The following is a 24,708-nucleotide window of genomic DNA, read 5'->3' on the forward strand; positions in this document are numbered from 1 at the left end:
ACCTGAAGTTTCAGTGGGCACAGCATCAGGGGAATATCTCCGACATGGTCCAGATCTCGGAGGGAACTGCAGAGGACCTGAAGTGGTGGCTTAAGTACTGCGATTAAGTCAGAGGCAGACCCCTCTCCCTTCCCCAAATAGATCACACAGTAGTGTCAGATGCATCTCTCCTGGGGTGGGGCAGAATCTGGACTCCACTTCAATCTGTTGGAGCTCCGAGTGATCTGACTAGCGTTGAAAGCCTTTCTTCCCTGTCATGGGGAAGTTAGTGCAAGTGTTCACAAACAACACTGCCACCATGTGGTACTGCAACAAGCAAGGCGGGTGGGTTCATGGACCCTTTGTCAAGAGACCCTGCATTTCTGGACATGGCTGGAACAGCAGGTGATAACTCTGGTGGTTCAACACCTGGCAGAAACTCTGCCGTCGATCCCTAGCGGATCATGAATGGTGCCTCCATCCGGAGATGGCCAAGTTCTCTTTCAACAGTGGGGAGAGCCTTGGTTAGATCTGTTAGCCTCCGAAGAGAGTACACAATATCAGTAGTTCTGTGTGTTGGAGTTTCCAAGGCGGCTATCGCTCATCAACGCTTTGCTTCATAAGTGGAGCTCAGGCCTCTTGTACGCCTTTCCACCTATACTACTACTGCCCAGAGTTCTCAAAAAGATCATGAATGATTGGGTCCAAGTCATTCTTTTGGCTCCAGACTGGGCACGGAGAGTTTGGTATCCCGAGCTTCTCAAAATGAGCATCGATCCTCCAACCAGGCTGCCCCTTCGGGAGGATTGTCTATCGTAGGGGAGGCTCCACCACCTGAACCTGTCAACTCTCCACCTCCTTGAGTGGATATTGAGCGGCAACATTTGATATCTTTTGACCTTCCTCCCAAAGTTTGCCAAGTTATCTTGGTGGCCAGGTGGCCCTCCACCAACACAGCATACGCCTGACGTTCGCAAACATTTGTAAAGTATTGTACAGAAAAGTCAATTGACCCTCTTTCTGCCTCTCTTTCTGATATTCTTCTCTTTCTTCTTAACCTTGCCCAGGATAGCTCTGCTCTGGGCACTCTCACGGGTTATATTCCTGCTCTGTCCACTTTCCTGTGACTGCTTGACCAACCCTCTATATTTAATTCCCCTATTGTAAATAGGTTCCTGAAAGGGCTTGTACATATGTTTCCCCTTTTTTCCTTTCATTATACCTCAGTGGGATCCGCCGCATATGGTTCTCACTTATCTCATGTATGCTCCCTTTGAGCCTCTTCACTATAGTCCCCACCTGCTGCTTACCATCAAGACAGGCTTTCTAGTGGCGATAACGTCTGCCAGGAGTGTTAGTGAGTTTCAGGCTTTGTCATCCAAGTCTCCCTAGCTCATGATATTCCTGATAAGGTGGTGCTTCGCACCCGGGCTTCTTTCTTCCCTAAGGTGGTATCCCAATTCCATTTGGGACAATCTGTCATCCTACCCACAATTTATGCTCCTTCACATCCCTCTAAAAAGGAGGAATGACTTCACCACTTGGACCCAAAAAGAGCACTGTCATTCTACCTTGATTGCACAATAGGGTTCTGGGTGGACAAACAACTCTTTGTGGGCTATGTAGGAGCTAAAAAGTTTGGGCAGTTCAGAAACTAACCATTTCACGCTGGGTCGTTTTCTGTATTAAGATCTACTATGCCCTGGCTAAAAAGCAGCCTCATGAGGACGTACGGGCCCATTCCACAAGGGGAAAGCTGCAACCACGGCATTGGCTCGTGGTGTTTCAGTCCTCGATATCTGCCAGGCAGCAATGTGGGCATCGCTGAACATGTTTGCCAAGCACTACTGCCTAGACAAGTCAGATCCGCATGAATGGGCGTTTTACCTGTTCGGTCCTGCAGTACTTCTTAGTTTAGTCAATTTGTCTGCAGCCCACCACCTGGATGCTATGACTTGGATATCTATTCAAAGGTAAGGAACCTACAGCTAGAACTCTCTTTCAGATGAACAAGTTACTTACCTTTGATAAAACACTATCTGGTAGAGACTATATCTAGATGCAGATTCCTTACAGACCCACCCATGCCTCCCTGCTCCGCTGACATATTTATAGGGCTATGGGTGCTCCCTTTACAGCGCCTTAGTTTGGACACACACTAGTCAGTTCACTTCATGGCTGTGTGTGTTTGTGGCGTGGAAAGTTGTGAAAAATAACTGACATCTGTATGCCTGGGTGACGCCACTATAGGTGACGCAATGTCGTACCCAGTGCCAATGACTCCAATGACACCACCTGGAACCGAACAGAGCCACCCGACAGCGCATAGGGGTACTGCTCATGCAGAAGTTTCCGGATCCAGTCTAATGCCTGGTAAATTCAAAGGTAAGGAATCTGCAGCTTAATATTATCTGTACTAGATAATGCATTACCGAAGGTAAGTTACTTGTTCATTGAGCATAAACTTTCCCGCAAGACAGCCATCAGGCGTTTAGTCATAAAAATAAAAATATATTCTAACTTACAGTTGTCAAATCTATGTAGAGCCCCTCCCAAAAGGGCTATTAAGGAATTTTACAGTGCAAGTCTTGTACTCCTAGTTTTTGTCAGAGGGGGAAACCAACACCAAAATCCTGGCCTACCAAGATACATGTCTGCCGGGTTTAAAATCATAGAATAACAATCCACTGCAGGCCTGTCAAACTATAAAACTATTTCACTGTGTAATTAGGTTGCCTGGCCTAAGAGAGGGTGTGGCCTCATGCCTAGAGCTACCTAAGAGGCACTCTGCCCCTCACGGAGACCCCCACACCGTCTCAAAAAAACAGAGTGTCGGGAGACTGGCGTCGATGTCCTGGGGTGATTTCACACCCCTTAATGGGCATCAGCTTCTCAGAACTTCGAAAGACGAGCTGAAATACCCATTTGTGCAGTGGTTTCCAGCTCATTTTCTGCGGCACTGTGTGATTTTGGCTCCTAACTGGGTGAAGGGAGCTGAAATCACTGTAACTTTTAATAATTAACAGATCATATTTATAGCGCCTGACATACCTTTTCCCAATGAATCAGCCAAGTTGTTTGCTTTCATAATTGGCCTGTCACCATCACCAGCCCAGACAATTTACTACAATAACTTGCATGTTCATTATTCAAACCCTCTCGGGTTAGCTAGGGGAGTCGCCAACACCAAAACCCTTTCCCTAAACTGTAAAATGTAAGCTGTACAACATGCCTATTATGTGTAGCATTACGTAATAGCAATGTACCCTTAAAGGCCTATTGCCTTTAACATTCACTTTCATAAACAAATATTTCATGCCTACTTTCATTGTGGTAGCATTTCATTATTAACAGATCATTGCTTGTAACCATAACTAACTTAACCCTACTATATTGAGTTTTGCCAAAACTCAGAGTGGAATATTAACAATTAGGGCCTCATTTAGATTTCGGTGGACAGGTTCCTCCATGCCAATGGTGACGGATATCCCATCCTCCGAAAGATAAATCCCATAGGATATAATGGGATTTATATTTCAGCCAGCAAGATATCGGTCACCGTTGTGACGGAGTAACCTGTCTGCCAAAATCTAAACCAGGCCCTTAGTTAGAGTGGCAGCACACACGCTGTGCCCAATCAAAATCTTGTAGAGAGGTAGGTCAACATGTGGACACATCTAAGCCCCTCTCTGAGTATTGCTTCTTAAAGCTCTTTTTCTGGTGATGACATATGGTCTGGTGACAACTGCACTTTAAACCAGACCTTAAAACGTTCTGGCTCCAACCCACCCATCAGGTGTATAGTTTTGAGAGATAAAACAGATCAGAAAAATCTATGTTTTTTCATAACATATAATTCATATCCTCAAGCTGAAATCAGTACTTTGCCATAAATACCTTAATCAGACTAACCCAGGATAGACCTTTAATAATGAAGTTTTGTCATTGTCTATACTTGGAACAAGTGACCCATACTCTTCAGTTTTGTACACCTTTACTGGTAATGTATTTTGAGCTTCCTCTGAGTTCCTCAAATGGCAGATTCCAAATACTCATTCTGTGCAGATCTGTGTATGATTCTCATAGTTGGTCCGTGGCAGTCTTTCTTGGAGGACTGTCTCACATTCAATAAAATCAAAACTGTGCCAGTTATCCTGTGATCCTGTGTGCCCTGATATGGCTCAGTTAATTTTGATTCTTGAACCTCCTTAAACTGTCATAGACTAACTTGTTTGACTCATGCCATCTGTCAACAGGTCTAATCCTTCCCACTCCCAGGCAAGAAGCAGCTGGCCAACACAGTAGAGCAGGTACCAAAGTGGCAGTCCCTCCTACAGTACAGTAATCAGTAGACAGCAGGCCAGTACAGCAATGCAGTTGCAAAGTGGCAGTCCCTCCTACAGCACAGCAGCTCTTTTTCCCAGCATAATGTCCCTGGTTCCAGTAGAGTTCTGATTTGGTGGTGTCAATGGTCCAGTACTTATACCCAAATGTGCTTTTGAAGTGGGGGAGACATCACAGAGCCCTTTGAAGATCAAAAGCTCCCTGCATTTCCTGCCCTGACTCCAGATTCACCCAGGAGGGAGGGGGCATGCAGCTATTTATGTGGGGGCAGGCACAGCCCTATTGAGATGCAAGTGGCTGCTCCTCCCTCTCAATCCTCCCTATCAATCTACCTCAGGAAGGCTCATCAGCCTGTTGATGGGTCATCAGGATGCAAATGTCACACCCCAGCTCCCTTTGTGTGACTGTCTAGAGGGAATGCACAAAGCCCAGCTGTCACCCAACCCAGATGTGTATCCAGAGGCAGGCAGAGGCACAGAAAGGTTAAAGTAAGAAAATGCCAACTTTCTAAAAGTGGCATTTTCAGACATACAATTTAAAATTCAACTTCACCATAAGTTATGATTTTAAATTGTGAGTCCAGAGGCACCAAACTCCAAATCTCTATATTTTCCCAATTACACTTTAAAAGATGTTTTAAGGCAACCCCAATATTAACGTATGGGAGAGAGAGATCTTGTAGTATTGAAAAATGAATTTAGCAGTTTTTGACATGTAAAACTCAAAAGTACATGTCCTACCTGTTAAATACACTGCACCCTGCCCATAGTGTTGCCTAGGGCTTACCTTAGTGGTGACGTAAAAGGGAAGGTTTGGGCCTGGCTAGTAGGTTGACTTGCCAAGTCGAAATGGCAGTTTAAAACTGCACACTCAGGCTCTGCAGTGGCAGGCCTGAGCCATTTTTAGAGGGCTACTTAGGTTAGCTGCACAATAAGTGCTGCAGGCCTACTATTAGCATTTAATTACATGGCCTGGGCACATATAGTGCTATTTACTAGGGACTTATAAGTAAATTAAATATGCCAATTGTGGATAAGCGAATCGAATCATGTTTTGAGTGCAGAGCATATGCACTTTACCACAGGTTAGCACTGGTAAAGTACCTAGGATCCTTAAGCCAGCAAAAATGAAGTCTGCAAAACAGGAGGTCAGAAGGCAAAAAGTCTGGGGAAACCAGCCAAGGATGCCAGGTCTAACTGCTGGCATAAGCTGGAAGTAGCACCCTGAATGCTACTTCTTCTCAGCATCTTGATTGCACCCTGCTAAACTATAACAGACACCACTGATTTTCTTGTACTAGTTCCTATATTTCTGAAATAGAACTATGTACTTTTTTATTAATGTATTTATTAATTTATCAGTAATGTAGGCCCACAGTCCTAGCAATGTTTCTTTCCTGAGCATTTGCCAGAAGAGTGCTGAAAGGTCTTGTATTTTGTGTCGATTTATCTGATTTTGCTTTTCTTTAACTATACTTTGCATTGTGATGTAGAAAAAATGTAAATGTTTGTGTTTCTACCATAGAACCGTTTCATTATTTCGTTTTTTGTTTTTTACTGGTTGAATCAGTTGTCTCCCGTTCTTTTCCAATACATTCATTTATTATTTAATTATATTTTGAAACATGCTTCTGCTCTATAAAATAAGCTCACTTTATTTGTAGCACATACCTTCCATTTTTCTTTGTACTAAAATTTGGAAATCCACATTATTTTATTGTTGTGTGTCCTTTAGTTTTGTTTCATGTACTAATTATAGGGTATAGTCAAGAGAGGAGTTAGGTATTAAACATTTAATTATGCGCTTTATGTTATATCTTTGTGTTTTTTTTGCTGTGATTCCTTTGTTTTTTTTTATATTGATTCCAACATATCTTTTTGTTGTGGCACCTGGTGTAACAGCAAGCATGTCCAATGGCCATATTTCCAGTCACGAATGTCAACTGTTATCTAATTCGTTATGAATAACATTCTATTAGGATTATTGAAAAAATAAATGCTAAAATTTTTCTCATGGACTTCATAGGAGTATTTTTAATGTAATAGAGCATGACTGATATATTTTGAAATCCCATTAAATATAATGCGCAAGTAGTCTTTTTGTGTGTCTTTTAATGGTGATGAAATTGTGTTCGAAAATGTATTTTTCAACGGTAAATAGGGTTAAATGTATTTTTAAACTAGGAATGGGGTGGTGGATTTTTGGAGCAAAGTGGGGGAAGAGAGAAGAGAATTACTTGCCATTTACTATGTATACAATGTCATTTATCAAGCTCTGTTTTAATTATTTTTGCTTTTTGCATGTCATTTGAGCTGGACATTATTTCAATATTTTCAGTATATTTTATTTAATGTCAATGTTACGATCTAGTAAGAACCCCCCGTTTCAACTCCTGAGCATACAATCATTTTATATTGTTTGATACGATAAATGTATTTAATCATTAATTTATGACATGGATTACCATTGAGACATCTTGAAGGTTTTCTGCATCTTCTCTTTTACTTAAATAGCAATTTAGGTCTCTAAATCATGAACAATTGGATTGCAGTGTACAAAGAAAATCTTTATGAAAGACTTGTTAATAAACTAGCTGCAACAATTTGCCTTTAGGCTCTGATGTAGAGTTTTGCCGAGAACGTGCTCCGTCGCAACGGCGACAGAGTATCCTCTCCGCCGAATTGTAGTTCCGCCTACCTCTTTTAGAGTATGGCAGCGATGAAGGTAACCCTGTCTCCGCCACTTACATACACTTCCAATGGCCCAACAGAGAAAGGACAATCAAAGGTTTGCCCATTTGTCCACTTGCTGTATTTATAAGGGCGGACAAATGGCAAGTTTTTACTTCTACACACCGCCATCTAAAACATGATAGTAAGTGAAAGTAAAAACATTTTAATGATCCCCCCCCACTCCATGAGAGAAAACACTTATGGCTCGGGGAGTCATTGCCTTTTTTATTTTCAAAAAGAGAATCCCACTTTGGGATTTTTCTTTTGAAAATAAAAAAAGATATTGAAAGTGTGCCGTACCGCACCTTCATGTTGACGAAGCTCCTTTGCACTTTTTCAATGCATTGACAGGAACTGCAGTGACAGCGATTCCCGTCAATGTAAGAGAGGTTCAATAGGGTGACAGACATTTCTAACTCTGTAGTGGGGTTGCCCCAGCAGGCAGACCAAGTAAAATACTCCGTCGTGCCGACGGACTAAGAGGCCGATTTGTCCTGCTCTGATTCCTTTCTCACTGACCCATCTTGATGGGGTTGGTTGGAAAGGAATCCGAACCGTATTTCCGAAGGCCTCCGATGGGCTCGGAGAGCCCGGCTGCCTTTTGGCAATCCTCCATCAATCCCTCGGGCTGCTCATTCCGGCCGAGGGATTACGATGGAAGATTCCCACAGCCTTTCTGTGCCGGCCTGTTCGACACAAAAAGGCTGTGGAAATCTGACTTTGGGGGCCCCTATGGTGCCCCCCGTTGATCCCTGCACCCGGTGGCAGGGATGAACTGCCCCTCTGCTCTTTACAATGAGAGCATGCATTCTGTTCGGAATGCATGCTCCCATTGGAAAGAATAGAATTGTGACCGAACAGTGTTCGGATACATCCTACTTGCTGGCCTGGAACGTACGACAGGAGGTCGTTCGGTTCCAGTTATCAAACAATGTCGGACGGACTCCGGTCCGTCTGACATCGTACTTAGGCTCAAAATCATGAACTCCTTAATCTAAATCAGTCCCTTTGCATTCTGTTGCTATTTTTGATTTCTTAGATAACAATGTAACATTTCTTAACCTGTTGTTTTTTTTCCCTTAGATATACTTTCCCAAATGAGTTTGCCGACCTAACCCCACAGATCATCCATGGCACCATGGCTGTATATAAAGAAGCAATGAAGAATCTGCTGCCCACTCCAGCCAAATCACACTATTTATTCAATCTCCGAGACTTCTCTCGCGTTATCCAGGGTATCTGTCTGTCTCGGCCCGAAACTGCAGACTCTCCTGCAATAATAAAGCGACTGTGGGTTCATGAGGTACATATGGCTAGCATTTATTGTAATAAGTCCGTTTTCCATAAGGCAAAATATATATCAGTACTCCAACATGTTTATTTTACTTGTAACTTATAAAGCATGAATTGTTTTACAGGCCACAGAGTCAATTTGTTTGTGATTATGCATGATGAGAAATTGACATTCAACAACCATAGCCTTGGGTTCAGACTTCATTTCAGGAGGGTATTAGGGTTTTTAGTTGCCTGACTCACTTAGATTGCCCTGATGCAGAGCGCTTTAACAATGATATTGCTCGCCCCTACTTACTTTACTTATTTAAAATAAATGAGAAACACATTTAGGGATTCCTATTGGATTACCTCAAAATTATCAGCAGAAAAGCCTGGCATGTAAAATAGTCCTGGGTACATGTTGTTGTAAACCTATCTTTGTGGCTTGTTTTATAATTGATAGAAAACATTGCAATAGTGCGCTTAGCAGTCTGAACCATCTTTAGATGTTGTGCACAAATAGTGTACTCCATAGCTAAATACGTGAGAGAGGTTTAGCCATTTCTAGAAGGGGGAAAGGAGAATAAAAACTGCAGTTGGAAGGGAAATGAAGGCCATTCCTAATTGCTGGAAATGGAAGTGGCAAACGTATCTGATGTGTAGAGAAGACTCGCCCAGAGAGTAATATTGCCAAATGGTGGGTATCTTCTAGGGCTATACCTATACATTTTAGCCTAAATATTTTGATTGTGCAAATTGTGAAATATTTAAATGCCATGTAAGCAACTGTGTTCTTTAGACCAAAGGCAAAGAGGATCTCAGCTTTTTGAGTAACACAAATAATCATAGGTCTTAGACTTGCACAATTAAAGAATTTCTAGAGGACAGGGCAGTATCCAGCATAATGATTGACACAGATGGTAGGGAACTTATTCTTCTTGAAAAAAATCCATTCCGCTTAATGAATGTTACATAGCTGCCAAGTAAAGCATAGTGCATGTGAGACTTTCAGCCTTTCCTGAAGTGTTATCCAAACATTTGTATATAGGGATTTGTACTCTCATGCATACCGTTAAAATACGAGTCACAGAACAGAAAACACTGTTGAATGTGGAGTTGATAATGGCCTGAGGGGCCCACATTGAAATGGGACTGCTTACTAGCTGTGCATGCTGGAGACAATTTTGGAAAACTATGCAGTATTCTTCCACACAGAACACCTTTCAATAACTACTTACTGTTAGCAACCAACATTTAGTATGTCACTGCTAACCTGTTACTCCTTTTACTTATCCTACAGGTACTACGAGTATACTATGATCGCCTAGTAGATGACGGCGATCGGGCTTGGCTTATTGCTTACATTGCAGATGTGATGAAAAGTCATATGCATGAAGATTTCAATCTACTCTTCCAGCACTTGGACTTTAATGGCGATGGCAAGGTAGAGGAGGATGACCTTCGCAGTTTAATGTTCTGTGATTTTCATGACATAAAACGGGAGGATACAAACTACCGCGAGGTCCATGAGGTGGACAAACTGCGATTAGTGGTTGAAAGCCACCTGGAAGAATTTAATACTATCAGTAAAAAAACAATGAATCTTGTTTTGTTCCGATTTGCCATAGAGCACGTGTGTAGAATTTCGCGGATTCTGAAGCAGCCTCGCAGCCATGCCCTTCTGGTCGGTGTTGGAGGCAGTGGCCGTCAGTCCCTCACGCGATTAGCCGCACATATGGCAGATTACAGATTGTTCCATGTGGAGATTTCTAAAAGCTATGGAACCACTGAGTGGCGGGAAGATTTAAAATTAATCCTGAGGAAGTCTACAGAGGGTGAGATGCAAGGGGTGTTCCTGTTTACTGACACACAAATTAAAACGGAGTCCTTTTTAGAAGATATTAACAACTTGTTGAATGCTGGAGAAGTGCCAAACCTCTTTCCAGTCGATGAGAAGCAGGAAATTTGTGAGCGAATGCGTCAGCTAGATCGCCAAAGGGACAAGACAAAGCAAACTGATGGTAGCCCCTTGGCGCTCTTCAACATGTTCATTGATCGTTGCCGTGATCAGCTCCATGTAGTCTTGGCTATGAGTCCGATTGGAGATGCTTTCCGAAATCGCCTTCGAAAATTTCCAGCACTTGTCAACTGTTGCACCATTGACTGGTTTCAGGTACTCTATTTTATTTATATTTAGTTTTTACATTATGTCAAAAACTTGAAAACACACTTTGGCGCCTATTAAAAAAACTGCATTTTGTAGTACATTTAGTACTACTACTAATTGTACTATAAAATGCTATTCGCAGACCTAAAAGTTTAAATCTCCACTCTATTTTCTATCAGAAGATTCTCACACATAAATGCTTACTACTTTGGGCCTGATTCTGATGCGGTTAGGAATGCCTCCTAGGGGCATTTGCTCTGTCCAAATCGGATCTGGAACATGTCTTTCTGACCGACTCGGAAAGGTTTCCGACCGAGTACGATGCGAGTTAGGTGTTAGGAATATCCCAATCCAAACCCAACGGCATTTGGAATGACCGAGCTGTACGGAGCAGAATCGCACGTCTCTACGGGCCGCGTTTCTGAACGACCGAGTATGATGCTGGATTTGGACAGCCTTTCCGAATCGTGCAGTCTGACTCCAATTAGAAGTCTGAATTAGACTTTGGCGGCCTGTAGTGAGCCCCGCTGCACCCGGAGCCTTCCCAATCGGGCCCATGGGGGTACCCATGGGTCTCCCTTACCAGCCATGCACAGTGTTCCAGGCACCAGGAGGTGCCCACCACAGGGTCCCCGATTTTCCCCAGCCACCCCTTCCTTCAATGGGAGCCTATGCATTAGGTCGGAACTAAGGCTCCCATTGAAGTCAATGGGAGTCCAACCAAATCGTATCTGGAAGCATTCGGATGCAACGTATTCGGTCGGTTGGACTCTCTCGATCTGATTCGGTTAGAAACCATTTCCAAACCCATTCAGTCAGGAAGCTTTCCAAACCGCATCAGAATCGAGCCCTTTGTAGTAATGGTGAGTGGAACAAGAAAGGCTGGAAAAAGGAGCATACTTACTAATAAATAGAAGGGGTATAGGGAAGAGTATGGAGGGGTTTTTGAGGGGATGGGAAGGAGTTTAGGGAGGGAGATGCAACAACCCTCAAAACAGTGAACCCATTGCTATCCATATACCGCATTCCTAAAGTTTCTACAGCCATAAGGGACCCAAAATAGTAGTAAATGTACACCAGTTCAGAGATGGAGAATGTCTACTACCACACAAGGGCAACCAATGGTAATGCAGCACCCTCAACAAGAAGATAATGGAGGCAGGGACTGAAAATATAACCCATTGGAACATAAAGTTGAATTAAATTATTTGAAATAGTAAAAATAGAAATAATTTTAAATTTAATAGTAAATATTATCTACAGATAAGATATTTTTAGATTATTTTCACATATTGCAAATACTTTTTAGAATAAAAAAATTTAATGTAACAAGACGTGTATCGGAATATTATAAAATTCACTTTTAATAAATAAATTCTATACAACACTTTTATTAAATATTAATACATATAAACTATATTTCTTTTAACTTTTGGTGGATTATTCTTTAATTTAAACTTCAGAATATTCAAAATGATTAAACTGTACATTTATATTACATTTTTAATGTTGTAGCATGTTTAATGCTTTTATTTTGTAAAATATGTAAACTTATTTAAATAATATTGTAAATAATTTTAATGTATTAGTTAATCTATATAAATGGAATTAAATTAACAAATACAATTTTTTTTAAAGAAAATTCCCAGCTAAAGTAAAATGTTCATATATATTTACTATGTATTAAAAATTATTAAAACATATTTATAAAACTAATTTAAATTAGTTTGTTTTTTAATAAATAAAGTTACCTATATTTTTTAATGAAACTTTTATTACAATATTCGACAATAAAATTTTATATTTACAATCTTCAACATGACATTAATTTGTTATATGTATTTGAAATGTTGAAATTATTTAAAGTACGTTAACCATATTTCCTATGGGGTTTTTTTTTATGCCCCTATTTCGCATGGGAGGGTGTTGAAGTAAAAGTAATGGGCTATGTGTGCTGCTGAACTTACTACGGCTTCTGTTTTGCAATAGTAAGTACATTTGGCTCCAGCTCCTGTTTCACGAGGTGGAAACATGTAAGTCTACAAAATTACTAGTAGTAATCTACAAATGTAGATTTACCTTTGTGGATAGATTCTATTGTGTGCTGCGTTAAGAATCTTGATACCATGTGATCAACTGAAAACCTGATATGTCAACTTAAATAAGCAGAAATTGGCCCGGTAAAGCTGTGAAAACAAAATTTGGCACCCAAATCAACATTGTGATTTAATCCTGACAAAGTGTTTGTGGGGAGTAACCACAAGATTCCAGGTCCTGCTCGTCAGAACAGGGTAAAATATGTGGTATTACTGCATGTTTTCACTGTGGTCATCAATTTCAAAAGTAACATGTACATTGTGCTGTGTTTTTTATTGTTAATTATATTATACATTATAAGCTATTTTGGCGTGTGTTGAGTTGTGGGGTATTGCAGTGTATGGTGCAGTGCTATTGGCAGATAAATAACTGGCACATATGGTGCATTATATTCTTTGTTCTGGTTCTTGATCGCATGATATGTTGTGTTATTTAGTGCTCTGTTCTGGTGGTTCCTAAATTTCAAGGATGACACGAGGATTGCTTCAGTGTGCTTTAAATAGACAAGGCTACACAGTCAAGCAACAATCCATCTCATTATTGGGTGAACAGCTACGTTTAGTGAGACCTTGTGAGGTGAACTAGTGGAAATACAGAGGCAGGGAGCATTGGTATTGTAAGTAATCTGGTATTACAGAATTAAAAATGAAACAATGCTGTTAGTTTAATGCATGGATTTGATAGAGACTTCTGCCTGCAGATTCCTTACCTTTTCCCCGGCATCAGACTGGATCCTGAAACTTTTGCTCGGGTGGCTCCATTCGGCTTCGCGCTACATCGTCGGCATCATTAGTGTCGGTTATGACATCGTGGTCACCTAGATAGGCTCCACCCAGGCACACGGACATCAGTTCTTTTCTTTCTGCGCCAGTTAAGCGCCGCTCAGGAGACGAGCTGCCCTTGGTCGCTTTTTGACAGGCCTTTTTTCAAGTTATGTCGACTTTGCATTTTTTTCATCGTGTGCAAGGATGTCTTCAAGGAAGACAGGGTTTAAACCGTGCGGTGCCTATCACCGCATGATGTCAGTTCACGTCCCCTCACCGCATGGTGTTTCAGACGTGACCACGACTCGAAGTAGTACTCTGACTTTCGGGCTATGACTCCGAAGGGCTTACAGGAGCGGGCTATGATGCTCCTTGCACCCTGGAACTCAACACCATCCAGTGAGACTTCGCAGAGGTCCCGGTCCCTATCAAAGAAGAGGAGGTGGCGGGACTGCTCCCGGAGCCCTAAGTCCTCTTCGTCCCACTCAAGGCCATCGGGACACTTGTGGAAGAGGCACAAGAAGAAGAAGCCCAAGCAGACTTCCTCTTCATCTCGACTGTCCTCTGTCGACAAATGAGGTAAGGAGCACTGACGCTCTAAACACGGTTCTGTGAAGCTGGAGCCAGGGTCAACTTTGCGCCTCCCTCCCTTTCCGGGAGCCGGAGTGACCCCCACTCCAATGAAAGATTTTTCCAAGGCCATGCGCCACGTGTTTGAGTAGGCCGACCCCTCTGGTGAGCCCTCGAGCCCCACGGGGTGGGAAGACGCCCCATTGGATTCAACACCATTGGCTCCAGCCACAGCGCCGGTGGGACCTCAGGGAATCGATCCGGGACGGCGCCGGTCGTGCAATCGCAATCTTCCCTGGCGTTGAACCCGAAGTCGGTGCCTTTGGGGTCGCTGGTGCCCACCAGCGGTTTCAGCCCTATCCTTATCCCCAACGACAGGGAGTCAGAACGGCGTCCCTCAATGCCGATGTCGATAGAACCCAGGGGTTCTATGTTGTCGCCTGAACATTTTGAAGATGTTTTAGGCTTGGGAGAGGATTGGGAGGGGTCTTTGGACCCATTAGAACACCAAGATGTTTCTGCATAGCAGATTGACTGGTATGGGGAACTTGGGGAGGCCAGTGGACTAGACACTCCCCCAGATGTTGGCATGCTCTCTCCACCAACTGTAGCTACAGAGGAGGGGGCTTCGTATGCCATTGTAGTCAAGAGAGCAGCCGAGGTCCTCGGACTGGAGTTGCCCTCTGTGCAGAGTAGTACTGACTAAAGTGCTTCAGCCTTGGGCTTCCACCTCTGAAACCCTTTTGCCGTTCAATGAGGCACATACTTAAATCCTTCTAGGCATGTGGTCCAAGCCTAGCAGAGGGGCTCCTGTGCATAGGACAATTGCACGCCGCCATCGCCTGGCTTCGGGCGACCCATAGTTCCTCAGCCAACACCCCACCCCTCAAAGCTTGGTGGTGCTGGCTTCTACCTCCCAGGGTGCCTTCCCTTCCACCCCTCTGGATAGGAAATCCAAGAGGCTGGAATCAATTGGAAAGAATATGTTTTCTTCCTCCAGCCTGGCATTGCGGTTGGTGAATACAGCATGCTTAATCTGCCGTTTCTCCCACTCCCTTTTGGAGACGGTTGCGCAAGTGCTGCACAAGGCCCAAAGAAGGCTTGAGCTGTGCTCTCTCAGGTGGTTAAGGATGGGGGAGATGCAGCAAAATTCACCATAAGGTGTAGCCTTGACATGACTGATTCACTTGGCAGAGCAATTTTATCAACACTGGCCTTGCAGTGGCATGCCTGGCTTATAACAACTGGCTCCTCGGGCGCTGTCCAGGCAAACTTGCTGGACATGCTGTTTGATGGAGCCCGTCATTTTGGAGAGAAGGCAGACTCCGCCCTAATGCGGTTCAAGGGATCTGGAGCTACAGCCAGATCCTAGGACCTCTCTTCTATACCATGTGGCCATTCTAGCTTTCGCCCCGTTCGTGGAAATGGAAGGGGTTTCCAGCCATGTCAGCCCTATCACAGCCACTGTCCTGCGCAGACTTCCCAAGTTGTGTGGGGACGTGGATGCGGTTCATTCCGACCAAGGAATGGAAGCCAGAAGTCGTCGGCCACCCTGCCTTGGCAGCCTCAGCCTCCAAGCACTCCTATTCTGACTCTGCAAGACCACACCACTCCAGTTGGTGGGAGAATCCATCAACATCTCCCCCACTGGAGGTCCATAACATCGAACAAGTGTGTCTTGCAGATCATATAGGAGGGCTATTCTTTGCCTTTCCTTTCTTTTCCTCTGCCAAATCAAAAACGACTTGCGGAGGATCATTTAAAATTGCTCCAAGAGGAAGTTACCTGCTCTCCTTGACAAGGGAGCTGTAGAGAGGGTCCCGGATTCAGAAGTAGGCTATGGATGTTATTCCCACTACTTTCTGATTCTGAAGAAGAACAAAGCATTGTAGCCAATTTTAGGTCTCTGGACCGTCAATCTCTTCCTCAAGAAGGAGAAGTTCAAGATGCATACTTTATCCCAGGTCTTGTCTGCCCTAGTGCAAGAAACCTAGATGGTAGCGTTGGACTTGCCAGATGTGTATTTTCACATCCCGATGCTGCCGGGCCACAGGCGTTACCTGCAGTTTAAGGTAGGCCATGACCACTTTTGGTTTACTGTACTCCCCTTCTGCCTTACTAGTGCCCCTCAGGTGTTGACCAACTTGATGGTGGTAGTCGCTGCTCATCTGCGCAGGTTATGGGTGTCAGTCTTCCCCCAACCACGACGACAGGCTGTTGAAGGCGTCCTCACCCCAGGCTGTCGTCTCCCACCTTCAGACTACGGCAAACCTCCTGCATTCACTGGAGTTCTCTATAAACGTGCTGAAGTCACACCTGACTCCTTCTCAGACATTCCCTTTCATCGAAGCTGTTCTGGACACAGTGCAGTTTTGGGGCTGATTCTCCTGAGCAGCGAGTCCAGGATATTCAGGTTATGATTTCAATGTTTCAGCTTCTATCCTGGATTTCGGAGAGACTGACTCTGAGGCTGCTGGGACTCTTAGCCTCCTGCATCCTGTTGGTAAAGCATGCCAGGTGGTATATGCGGGCTCTGCAGCGGGACCTGAAGTTCCTGTGGGTGCCGCATCAGGGAAATCTCACTGGTGTGGTTCAGATCTCAGAAGGAACTGCCAGAGATCTGCAATGGTGATTGATGAATTGCAGTTGGGTCAACGGCAGACCCCTCTCCCTTCCCCAACCAGATCTCACAGTCGTGACAGATGCATCACTCCTGAGAAGGGGTGGCCATCTGGGAGCAGTGAAGATCAGGAGACACTGGTCTCCAGCAAAGTTGGGGCTCCATATCAATTTGAGTAATTAAATTGACATTGAAGGCATTTCTTCCCTCTATCAAGGAGAAGTTAGTGCAGGTGTTCACTGACAAAACTACCACCATGTGGTACTGCAACAAGCAGGGCGGCGTGGGGTTGTGGACCCTTTGTTGGGGAAACAGCCATTACAACATGGTCATAACCACGCGTGACCGTCACCACGAAGCCATTACCACGCATATGCCTTTACCACGCATGCCTTTAACACGCATGCTTTTACCACGAGTTATGACCGCATTGTAATGGCTGTGGATTAAGTGCTTTAAAATAGTTTTTACGGATTAGTGTGACCAAGTCTGAAAAGATCGGAGGCCTCATTAAAACTGTGGGCTTCAAGGACAAACAGCAGGGTGTCTGTGGCAGGAAAAATACTGGCTCACGGGGGTGTGTGGCAGGTAAATTAAGATTGACGGTAGAAAACTAATAAAATGGCGGAGGTAGACTATGTAATCCTGGTTTGGCGCACAAGGCAGCACAACGCAAAAAAGTAATATAATTATATTATTATATTATAAATATTATTATGATATTATTATCGTGTTGCAGCGGATGAGCCCCACGGCCCGGGAAAACAAAGGGGCAATTAAGTACCTGCAATGAGGAGAGGGTGGCTTGGCGAACTTGAAAGTCATGAAAGTAGCGTGGTCTTGGAAACGAGGCTGCACATGCGTAGACACTACAAATGGTGATGAGACAAAACCGGAAAATAAGGGTATCGGAGGTGTGGCCATGGCACAAAGAGGAGCACACCAGGAACTGCGGGGTATGTCACTGTGACGGATAGGTGGTAGGTGAACGGGCATGAGAGGGGGAGTATGGGTGCGAGAGTGCATGGTTGCCGCATAAACTGAAATGTTGGGACGGAGCCGAAGAGCTGCCCAGAGTGAAAGTTTCAGCGCTATAGGTAGTTATACACGTACAAGAAATACATAATGAAGTGGAATGCGTGTTTTAGGACGTTGCCGGTGTGGATCCCCAGCTCCACATTTAGATTACTGAAATCGATGGTGGTATCTTTTCTTTGGGGCGCGGGTAGGCGTAGAGTAGTGCAGGCAACGCTTATACGACCCAAGGTAGAAGGCGGACTGGCGGTCCCAGACTTTGAACTATACTATATAGCGGCTCAATTGCAGATTTACACCCAAAATGTAGCGCGAGTATTCCGAGGTCCGGAAGCCGGGAGGGAGAGGGGAACGCCGCGCCACGTCCTTTCCTACATCGCCTTGCAGCAGAAACTGGAGCCTAGGGACCTCCTCACAGAGGAGATGACTTTCAAACTTTGCTGGAATCGGTCTCCGCGCAGGGCGGGAGTGTTACATCCGTATGCGCCGGAGATACCACTAGGGATGTTGACGGCATTACCGCACGGCGGAGATTGGTCACCATTACAGCTCTGGGAAGAAGCGGGACTGCAGGTGGTGGGCGATCTGTATGAAGACTGGATTCTGCTACCATTCCACACTCTCCAGGAGAAATTTGATTTGCCAAGGGCGAGCTTCTTGTTGCACGCAGCGCTGACACGAGCGAAACAGGCACACTGGAGGGAGGGGCTAATGGAGCCAAAGGTGTCGATGGCCTGCCAGTACACCATGATGGCGGCAGGGACCTTCAAAGCGGTCACGTGCCTCTACTCTAGAATGCTCCTTGAGAACCTGCCGCCTCTGGCGGAATTGAAGGGGAAATGGGAAACTGATCTAGGTAAAGATATCCCTGAGGCGGCCTGGGCTCAGATCGTGCGACGAGCCTGGAAGAGCACGAGGAATGCAAGGTTTCAGCTAATACACTTTTATGTCCTCCACAGAGCGTATTTGACACCTGGGAGAATACAGAAATACTTTAAGGTCCAAGAGGCGGCATGTCCCAGATGTACGAGAGTGGGGGTGGAACTGGAGCATATGTTGTGGTCTTGCCCAGCGATGGGTCTTTACTGGAAGGAGGTGGGGGATACCCTGAATGAGGTGACAGAGAGGCGGCTGATGTTTGATATGGCCGTTAGTATACTGCACTGGTTCCCCCACACGCCCAAGAATAAGATTACGAGTAAGTTCATAGATATGGGACTTATATTAGCAAAGCAAGAAATTACGAAACGTTGGAAAGCGACAGTGGGTCCCACCAGTAAAAGATGGAAGGGTGAATTTCTCAAATGGGCCACCAGTGAGGGCGCACTGCGCTATCAGATGGCGCGCAGGCGTAATGATGATAAGGCGCTAGAGGCGGCGGCTGCATGGGAGGCGCTAGTACAGGCGCTACGAGATTATGAGCCACAGGATGATAGCGAAGGGCAGGCCTTGGTTGGGGAGATAGCCCCGGAACAAGCAGGGATCATCACACAGCTTAACACATAGTTATTTCTCGGCGTGTGGGATGCATGAGGACAGAGACGGATACCTGCATTGCTGGTGGGGACTGAGGGAGGGGGAGGGACTTAATATTTTTCATGGTGGTTGGAGGTAGGTTTTAGTTGGGGAGATTTTTGGTTTATTTGACGCACAGCTCTGGAACGACTTATATATCCTTGTACTATGCACTGTGTAATTGGTGGGGGGTTGTTGATTGATCCTCAGGGATTATGCTGATAAATATTGTGTGCGGATATGTGGATGTTTGTATAAAAACTCAATTAAGTGCGTTTAAAAAAAAAAAAAAATGAAGTGGAATGCGTGGTTAGTGTAAGCGTCGTAATGGAACTTTGAAAGTGTCCGGATGCATGTGTGATGAAATGGTATGCGTGGTAATGGGATGCGTGGTAGTGAGTCATGCGTGGTAGTGGACGCGTTGTAAAGGCATACGTGATGAATGCATGCGTTGTTATATCATACATTCCTTTGTTGGGAGTCACTGCATCTCTGGGTATGGCTGGAGCAGCAGAGCATAAAACTGGTGGTTTTCTGAATGCCAGGGCAGACAAACTCAGCTGTTGATGCCTAGCAGATCATGAATGACATCTCCATTCGGAGGTGGAGCAAGGTCTCTTTCAGCACTGGGGAGATCCTCGGTTAGATCTGTTCGCCTCCGGAAAAAACGTGCAGTGTCAGCAATACTGCATGCTGGAGTTTCCAAGGCGGATATCGCTCTGCGGCACCTTTTGTTGCAAGTGGAGCTCAGGCCTACTGTACGCCTTTCCGCCCATACCACTCCTGCCCAGGGATCTGAAGAAGATCTAGAACGACTTTGTCCAAGTCATTCTTGCGTCTCTGGACTGGGCGAAGAGAGTCTGGTATGGGTATCGATCCTCCAATCAGGCTGCTCCTTCAGGAGGATCTTCTGTCACAGCAGGGCAGAGTCCTCCACCCGAACCTGTCAACTCTTCACCTCCATGCGTGGAGATTGAGCTGCTGCAGTTGATGGCTTTTGACCTACCTCATGAAGTATTCAACGGCGCTGTCGGTTACGGTGCCGCCGCCGCCGGTTGTGAGGATTTAGATCCAGGAGAGAAGCTCAAAGAGTCCTGGAAGAACAAAGGTACCAGGTTGAGTAGATGGAAGAGGGTGAGCTCATGGAGTCTGATGATTTGTTTGAGGAGTTGAAAGAAGGTAGTGGCCTGGATTTGTCACCAGAGTGGGAGATTACTCCTCCAGCTGATACTCCCTCTAAAGATGTGGCACCCTAACACACGGTTATTAGAAAAGCAGTGGAGCCTTTAGATCTACAGCTACCAACTGCTGAGTTCAAGACAAACATCTTCACAGAGGTTTTACATTCTCCCTCCTCTGTTTCAGAACCCCTACTTCCATTTAATGACGCCATCATTGAACAGGTCATGGAGGTATGGCGTAAGCCCTTTTCAGCTCCTGCGGCCACTAAAACTGTGGCTAGAAGATACAGGGCGGCTCCAGGGGACCCAGACTTTCTTACTTCCCATCCTTCTCCAGAGAGTCTGGTGGTTCAGGCTGCTTGTTCTAAGAGGTCTTCAGGTGCCTTTCCTCAGGTCCCTAGTGACAGGGATGCTAATCAGCCAAGAAAGTCTTCTCCTCTGCCAGTATGGCCTTAAAATCGACAAATGCCACCTGTCTTTTGTGCCGTTATATCCATGCTTTCATGGATTCCGCTAAACAACTGGCCCCTAAGTTGTCTGAGGAAAACAGACAGAACTTTAATGAGGTACTTTCGGACACTCAGCCGGCTGCGCATCAGGTTATCCAGAGTGGCCTGGATACCGCGGACTCTGTCACCAGAATTATGGGCTCTTATGTTGCCACAAGGAGGAGTGCGTGGCTGAAGTCATCGGAGTTCTCCCCTGATGTGCAGGCAACGCTTCTGGACTTGCCTTTTGACGGTTCTGGGCTTTTTGGTAAAAAGGCTGATGCTGCACTAGAGAGATTTAAAGAAAGTAAAGCCACTGCCAAATCTCTGGGTCTGCAGTCACAACATAGGGGCTCCTTTAGGAGATACAGAGGCTTTTGAAGGTCATCGTTTCGGACCTACAGGCAGCCCCAGCAGCAGCAGCAACAACAGCAACAGAACACCCTGTATAAAAGCTACAGGGGCAGAATCAGTGGTCGTGCTCAAGGTCGGCAGCTCTCCTCCTCCTCTTCCTCTTACTCCATCACTCCCACCACTGCAAAGGAGTCCAAGATCCACCATTCTGGATCATGCTGGTCCTGTGGGGGGCCGGCTTGCCCATTTTCTAGAAGATTGGGAATCGGTCACTTCAGACCTCTGGGTTCTAGATCTTGTAGAAAATGGGTACGCCCTTCCCTTTCGGGAATTCCCTCCGAATTACATTCCTTGTCAGGGTACTTGCTCGGGGGACCACCTTCTTCTCCTGCAGGAGGAAGTCCTTACGTTATTAAAAAAAGGTGCGATAGAGGTGGTTCCAGAGCAGGAGAGGGGTCAGGGATGCTACTCCAGGTATTTCCTGATTCCGAAAAAGGATGGCAGGCTACGTCCAATTCTGGACTTCAGGATCTTGAACCTTTTTCTAAAGCAAGAGAAGTTCAAGATGCTCACCCTTGTGCAGGTTCTTCAAGCGCTGCAACAGGAGGACTGGATGGTGTTGATCGACTTGCAGGATGCGCATTTCCACATCTCCATCCTGAAGTTGCACAGGAAGTATCTCCGGTTTCCGGTAGGGTCGCAGTATTATCAGTTTGCGGTCCTTCCGTTTGGTCTTACTACTGCACCTCGAGTCTTCACCAAGATGATGGCAGTAGTGGCAGCCCATCTCAGAAGGTCGGGGATTCCAGTTTTCCCCTATCTGGATGACTGGCTGATCAAAGCGGAGTCGCCAGAGAAGGTGCTTCATAATCTGCAGGTTACAACTCAGCTGTTGTACAAATTGGGTTTTTCGATAAACGTTCCCAAATCTCACCTGGTGCCCTCTCAGCGCAACCTGTTCATAGGGGCGGTACTGGACACTACTGTGTGTCGAGCATTCCCACCTCCACAAAGGATTCTCGACATACAGGAAATGATTCCCTTGTTTTACAATGGAACGGTCGTTCCAGTCCTGAAGGTCCTTCGTCTGCTCGGTCGGTTTGCTTCCTGCATTCTGTTGGTCAACCATGCACGCTGGCACATGAGGGCGCTCCAGTGGTGCCTCCACAGGCAGTGGTATCAGCACAAAGGAGATCTCAGGGAGTCTGTGAGGATCTCCAGAGAAGCTGCGGCGGATCTGTCTTGGTGGAGCGTGGAGAGCAATCTGTCTCAAGGAAAGTCCTTCCATCTACCTCCATCGGTGGCCACAGTGATAACGGATGCATCCAGTTTAGGGTGGGTTGCTCATCTGGGGGATCTGGAGATCAAGGGTCTTTGGTCTCCAGAGGAAAGGTTTCTTCACATCAACCTTCTGGAGTTGCGGGTGATACGTTTGGCACTCCTCCCTTCCCTTCGCAGTCAGTCGGTTCAAGTTCTGACGGACAACACTACCGCGATTCGGTATGTCAACAAGCAGGGAGGTGTGGGGTTGCATTGTCTCTGCAGAGAGGCTCTGCGTCTCTGGTCCTGGGCTGATAATCATCAGATTTGTCTCATGGCAAATCATCTGGCCGGAGTTCTGAACGTGCGTGCAGACAGTCTCAGCCGGCAGTTCTCTGCCGACCACGAGTGGAGACTCCATCCGGAGGTGGTACGTCACGTCTTTCAGATGTGGGCAACTCCTTGGGTGGACCTGTTTGCCACTCACGAGAACGCTCACTGCCCGTCATTCTGCAGTCTCCAGTATCCGATGCAGGGAGCTTTGGGGGACGCGTTTCAGTTGAGATGGGACTCACATCTCCTTTACGCGTTTCATCCCATACCCTTGATTCCTCTGAGGAAGATTCGCCAAGACTGGGCCCAAGTCATATTGATCGCCCCGTATTGGCCAAGATGGGTGTGGTATACAGATCTTCTCCACCTCTCCTCGTGCCCTCCGCTCCGTCTCCCTCTCAGAGCAGACCTCCTCTTGCAGTCGGAGGGGCAGGTTCTACACCCCCACCTCCAGAGCTTACACCTTCATGCCTGGAAATTGAACGGGCAACCTGAATTATTTTTCTCTCCCGCCTGATGTGGTAGTTGTAATATTGTCTGCCAGACGTCCTTCCACTAAATCTATCTATTCTTATAGGTGGTCTAGATTTGTTCTTTGGTGCAGAGAGAAGTCTATTGACCCTTTGAGGACTCGTTTATCTAACATCCTTCAGTTTGCTCTCTCTACTGTGAAGGGATATTTATCGGCTTTATCAGCTTTCCTTTGCTTGCCGGATCAGCCTTCTTTGTTTAAGTCACCTATTGTATTACGATTCCTTACAGGCCTTACTAATAAGTTTCCGCCTACTCCCTTTATTGTGCCTCAATGGGACTTAAATCTTGTCTTAACTTACTTAATGGGTTCTACTTTTGAGCCCTTGCACAAGTGTCCCTTAAGGCTGTTGTCTTTCAAAACGGTTTTTCTCATTGCTATTACCTCGGCAAGGAGGGTAAGTGAGCTTCAAGCTCTGAGTTCAAAACCCCCGTTCTTGAACATTCATGCTGAAAGAATGGTACTCAGGACCAGGGCTGCTTTTCTGCCTAAGGTGGTAACTCCTTTCCATCTGGGGCAGTCCATTACCCTTCCTACCTTCTATCTGCTCCCTTACCCTTCCAAGGAGGAGGAGCGGCTTCACTGCTTGCACCCTAAGAGGGCGGTGAGCTTTTACCTTGATAGGACTAAGGACTTTCGAGTGGATGACCAGCTCTTCGTGGGCTTTGTTGGCTGCAGGAAAGGCAGAGCGGTGCACAAGCATACCCTTTCCAGATGGATTATCTTGTGCATCAAGATCTGTTACCCTTTGGCCGGTAAGGAACCTCCAGAGGGTATAAGGGCTCATTCTACCAGAGCAAAGTCTTCTACATCTGCCTTGTCTAGAGGTGTTCCTGTGGAGAACATTTGTAGGGCGGCAACTTAGACCTCCCTCCACACTTTCGCGAAGCATTACTGCTTGGATTCCGAGGTGAGGAGGGACGAACACTTTGCTTGTTCCGTCCTTCAGGACTTTCTGGTATAGAAGGGTGGACACCCTCCTCCGGGAGTGAGACTGCTGTGGGAATCTTTTCACAAGGTGAGGAATCCACTGGCAGATGTTTCCATCAGAAGAACAAGTTACTTACCTTCGGTAACGCTTTTTCTGGTGGATACAGTATCTGCCTGTGGATTCCTCACTGACCCACCCGCCTCCCCGTTGTCCACCCTTGTATACCTACAATAGTGATGTTTCAAGATTTATTTATTTCTGTCAAGGGAAGTGTGTTATTTCTTTTGCCTTCCTGTATTATCTTCACACTGTGTGTGTTGGTTTGTATATTATGTACTGTGTATACTGTGTATATATTGCTGTCAGTCTGTCCGTGAGCCTCGAAGGCACGGAAAAAAGGGCGGAACTGACGTCATCACGCCAATGAGGTCCTCTTATGGTTCCAGTGACGTCAGCGGAGCCGCGAGCGGAGCCGTGCTTCTGTGACGTCATCCTCGTCGGCGTGGACAGCTACAAAAGTTTCCAAATGTT

General features: G+C 45.6%; 1 protein-coding gene across 2 annotated transcripts in view; it reads left to right on the forward strand.

The window, feature by feature from the left end:
• DNAH7 (dynein axonemal heavy chain 7) overlaps positions 1 to 24,708 on the forward strand; it is a 1,967,826-nt gene that overhangs the window by 925,736 nt on the left and 1,017,382 nt on the right. For both annotated transcript variants that reach the window (XM_085648764.1, XM_085648765.1), the window contains exons 39-40: positions 8,139 to 8,358; positions 9,631 to 10,503. In XM_085648764.1, the coding sequence (XP_085504890.1) occupies positions 8,139 to 8,358; positions 9,631 to 10,503 (1,093 nt within the window). The remainder of the gene's footprint in view (positions 1 to 8,138; positions 8,359 to 9,630; positions 10,504 to 24,708) is intronic.

Source organism: Triturus cristatus, chromosome 3_2 (genome assembly GCF_964204655.1).
Source record: "Triturus cristatus chromosome 3_2, aTriCri1.1, whole genome shotgun sequence".
NCBI lineage: Eukaryota > Metazoa > Chordata > Amphibia > Caudata > Salamandridae > Triturus > Triturus cristatus.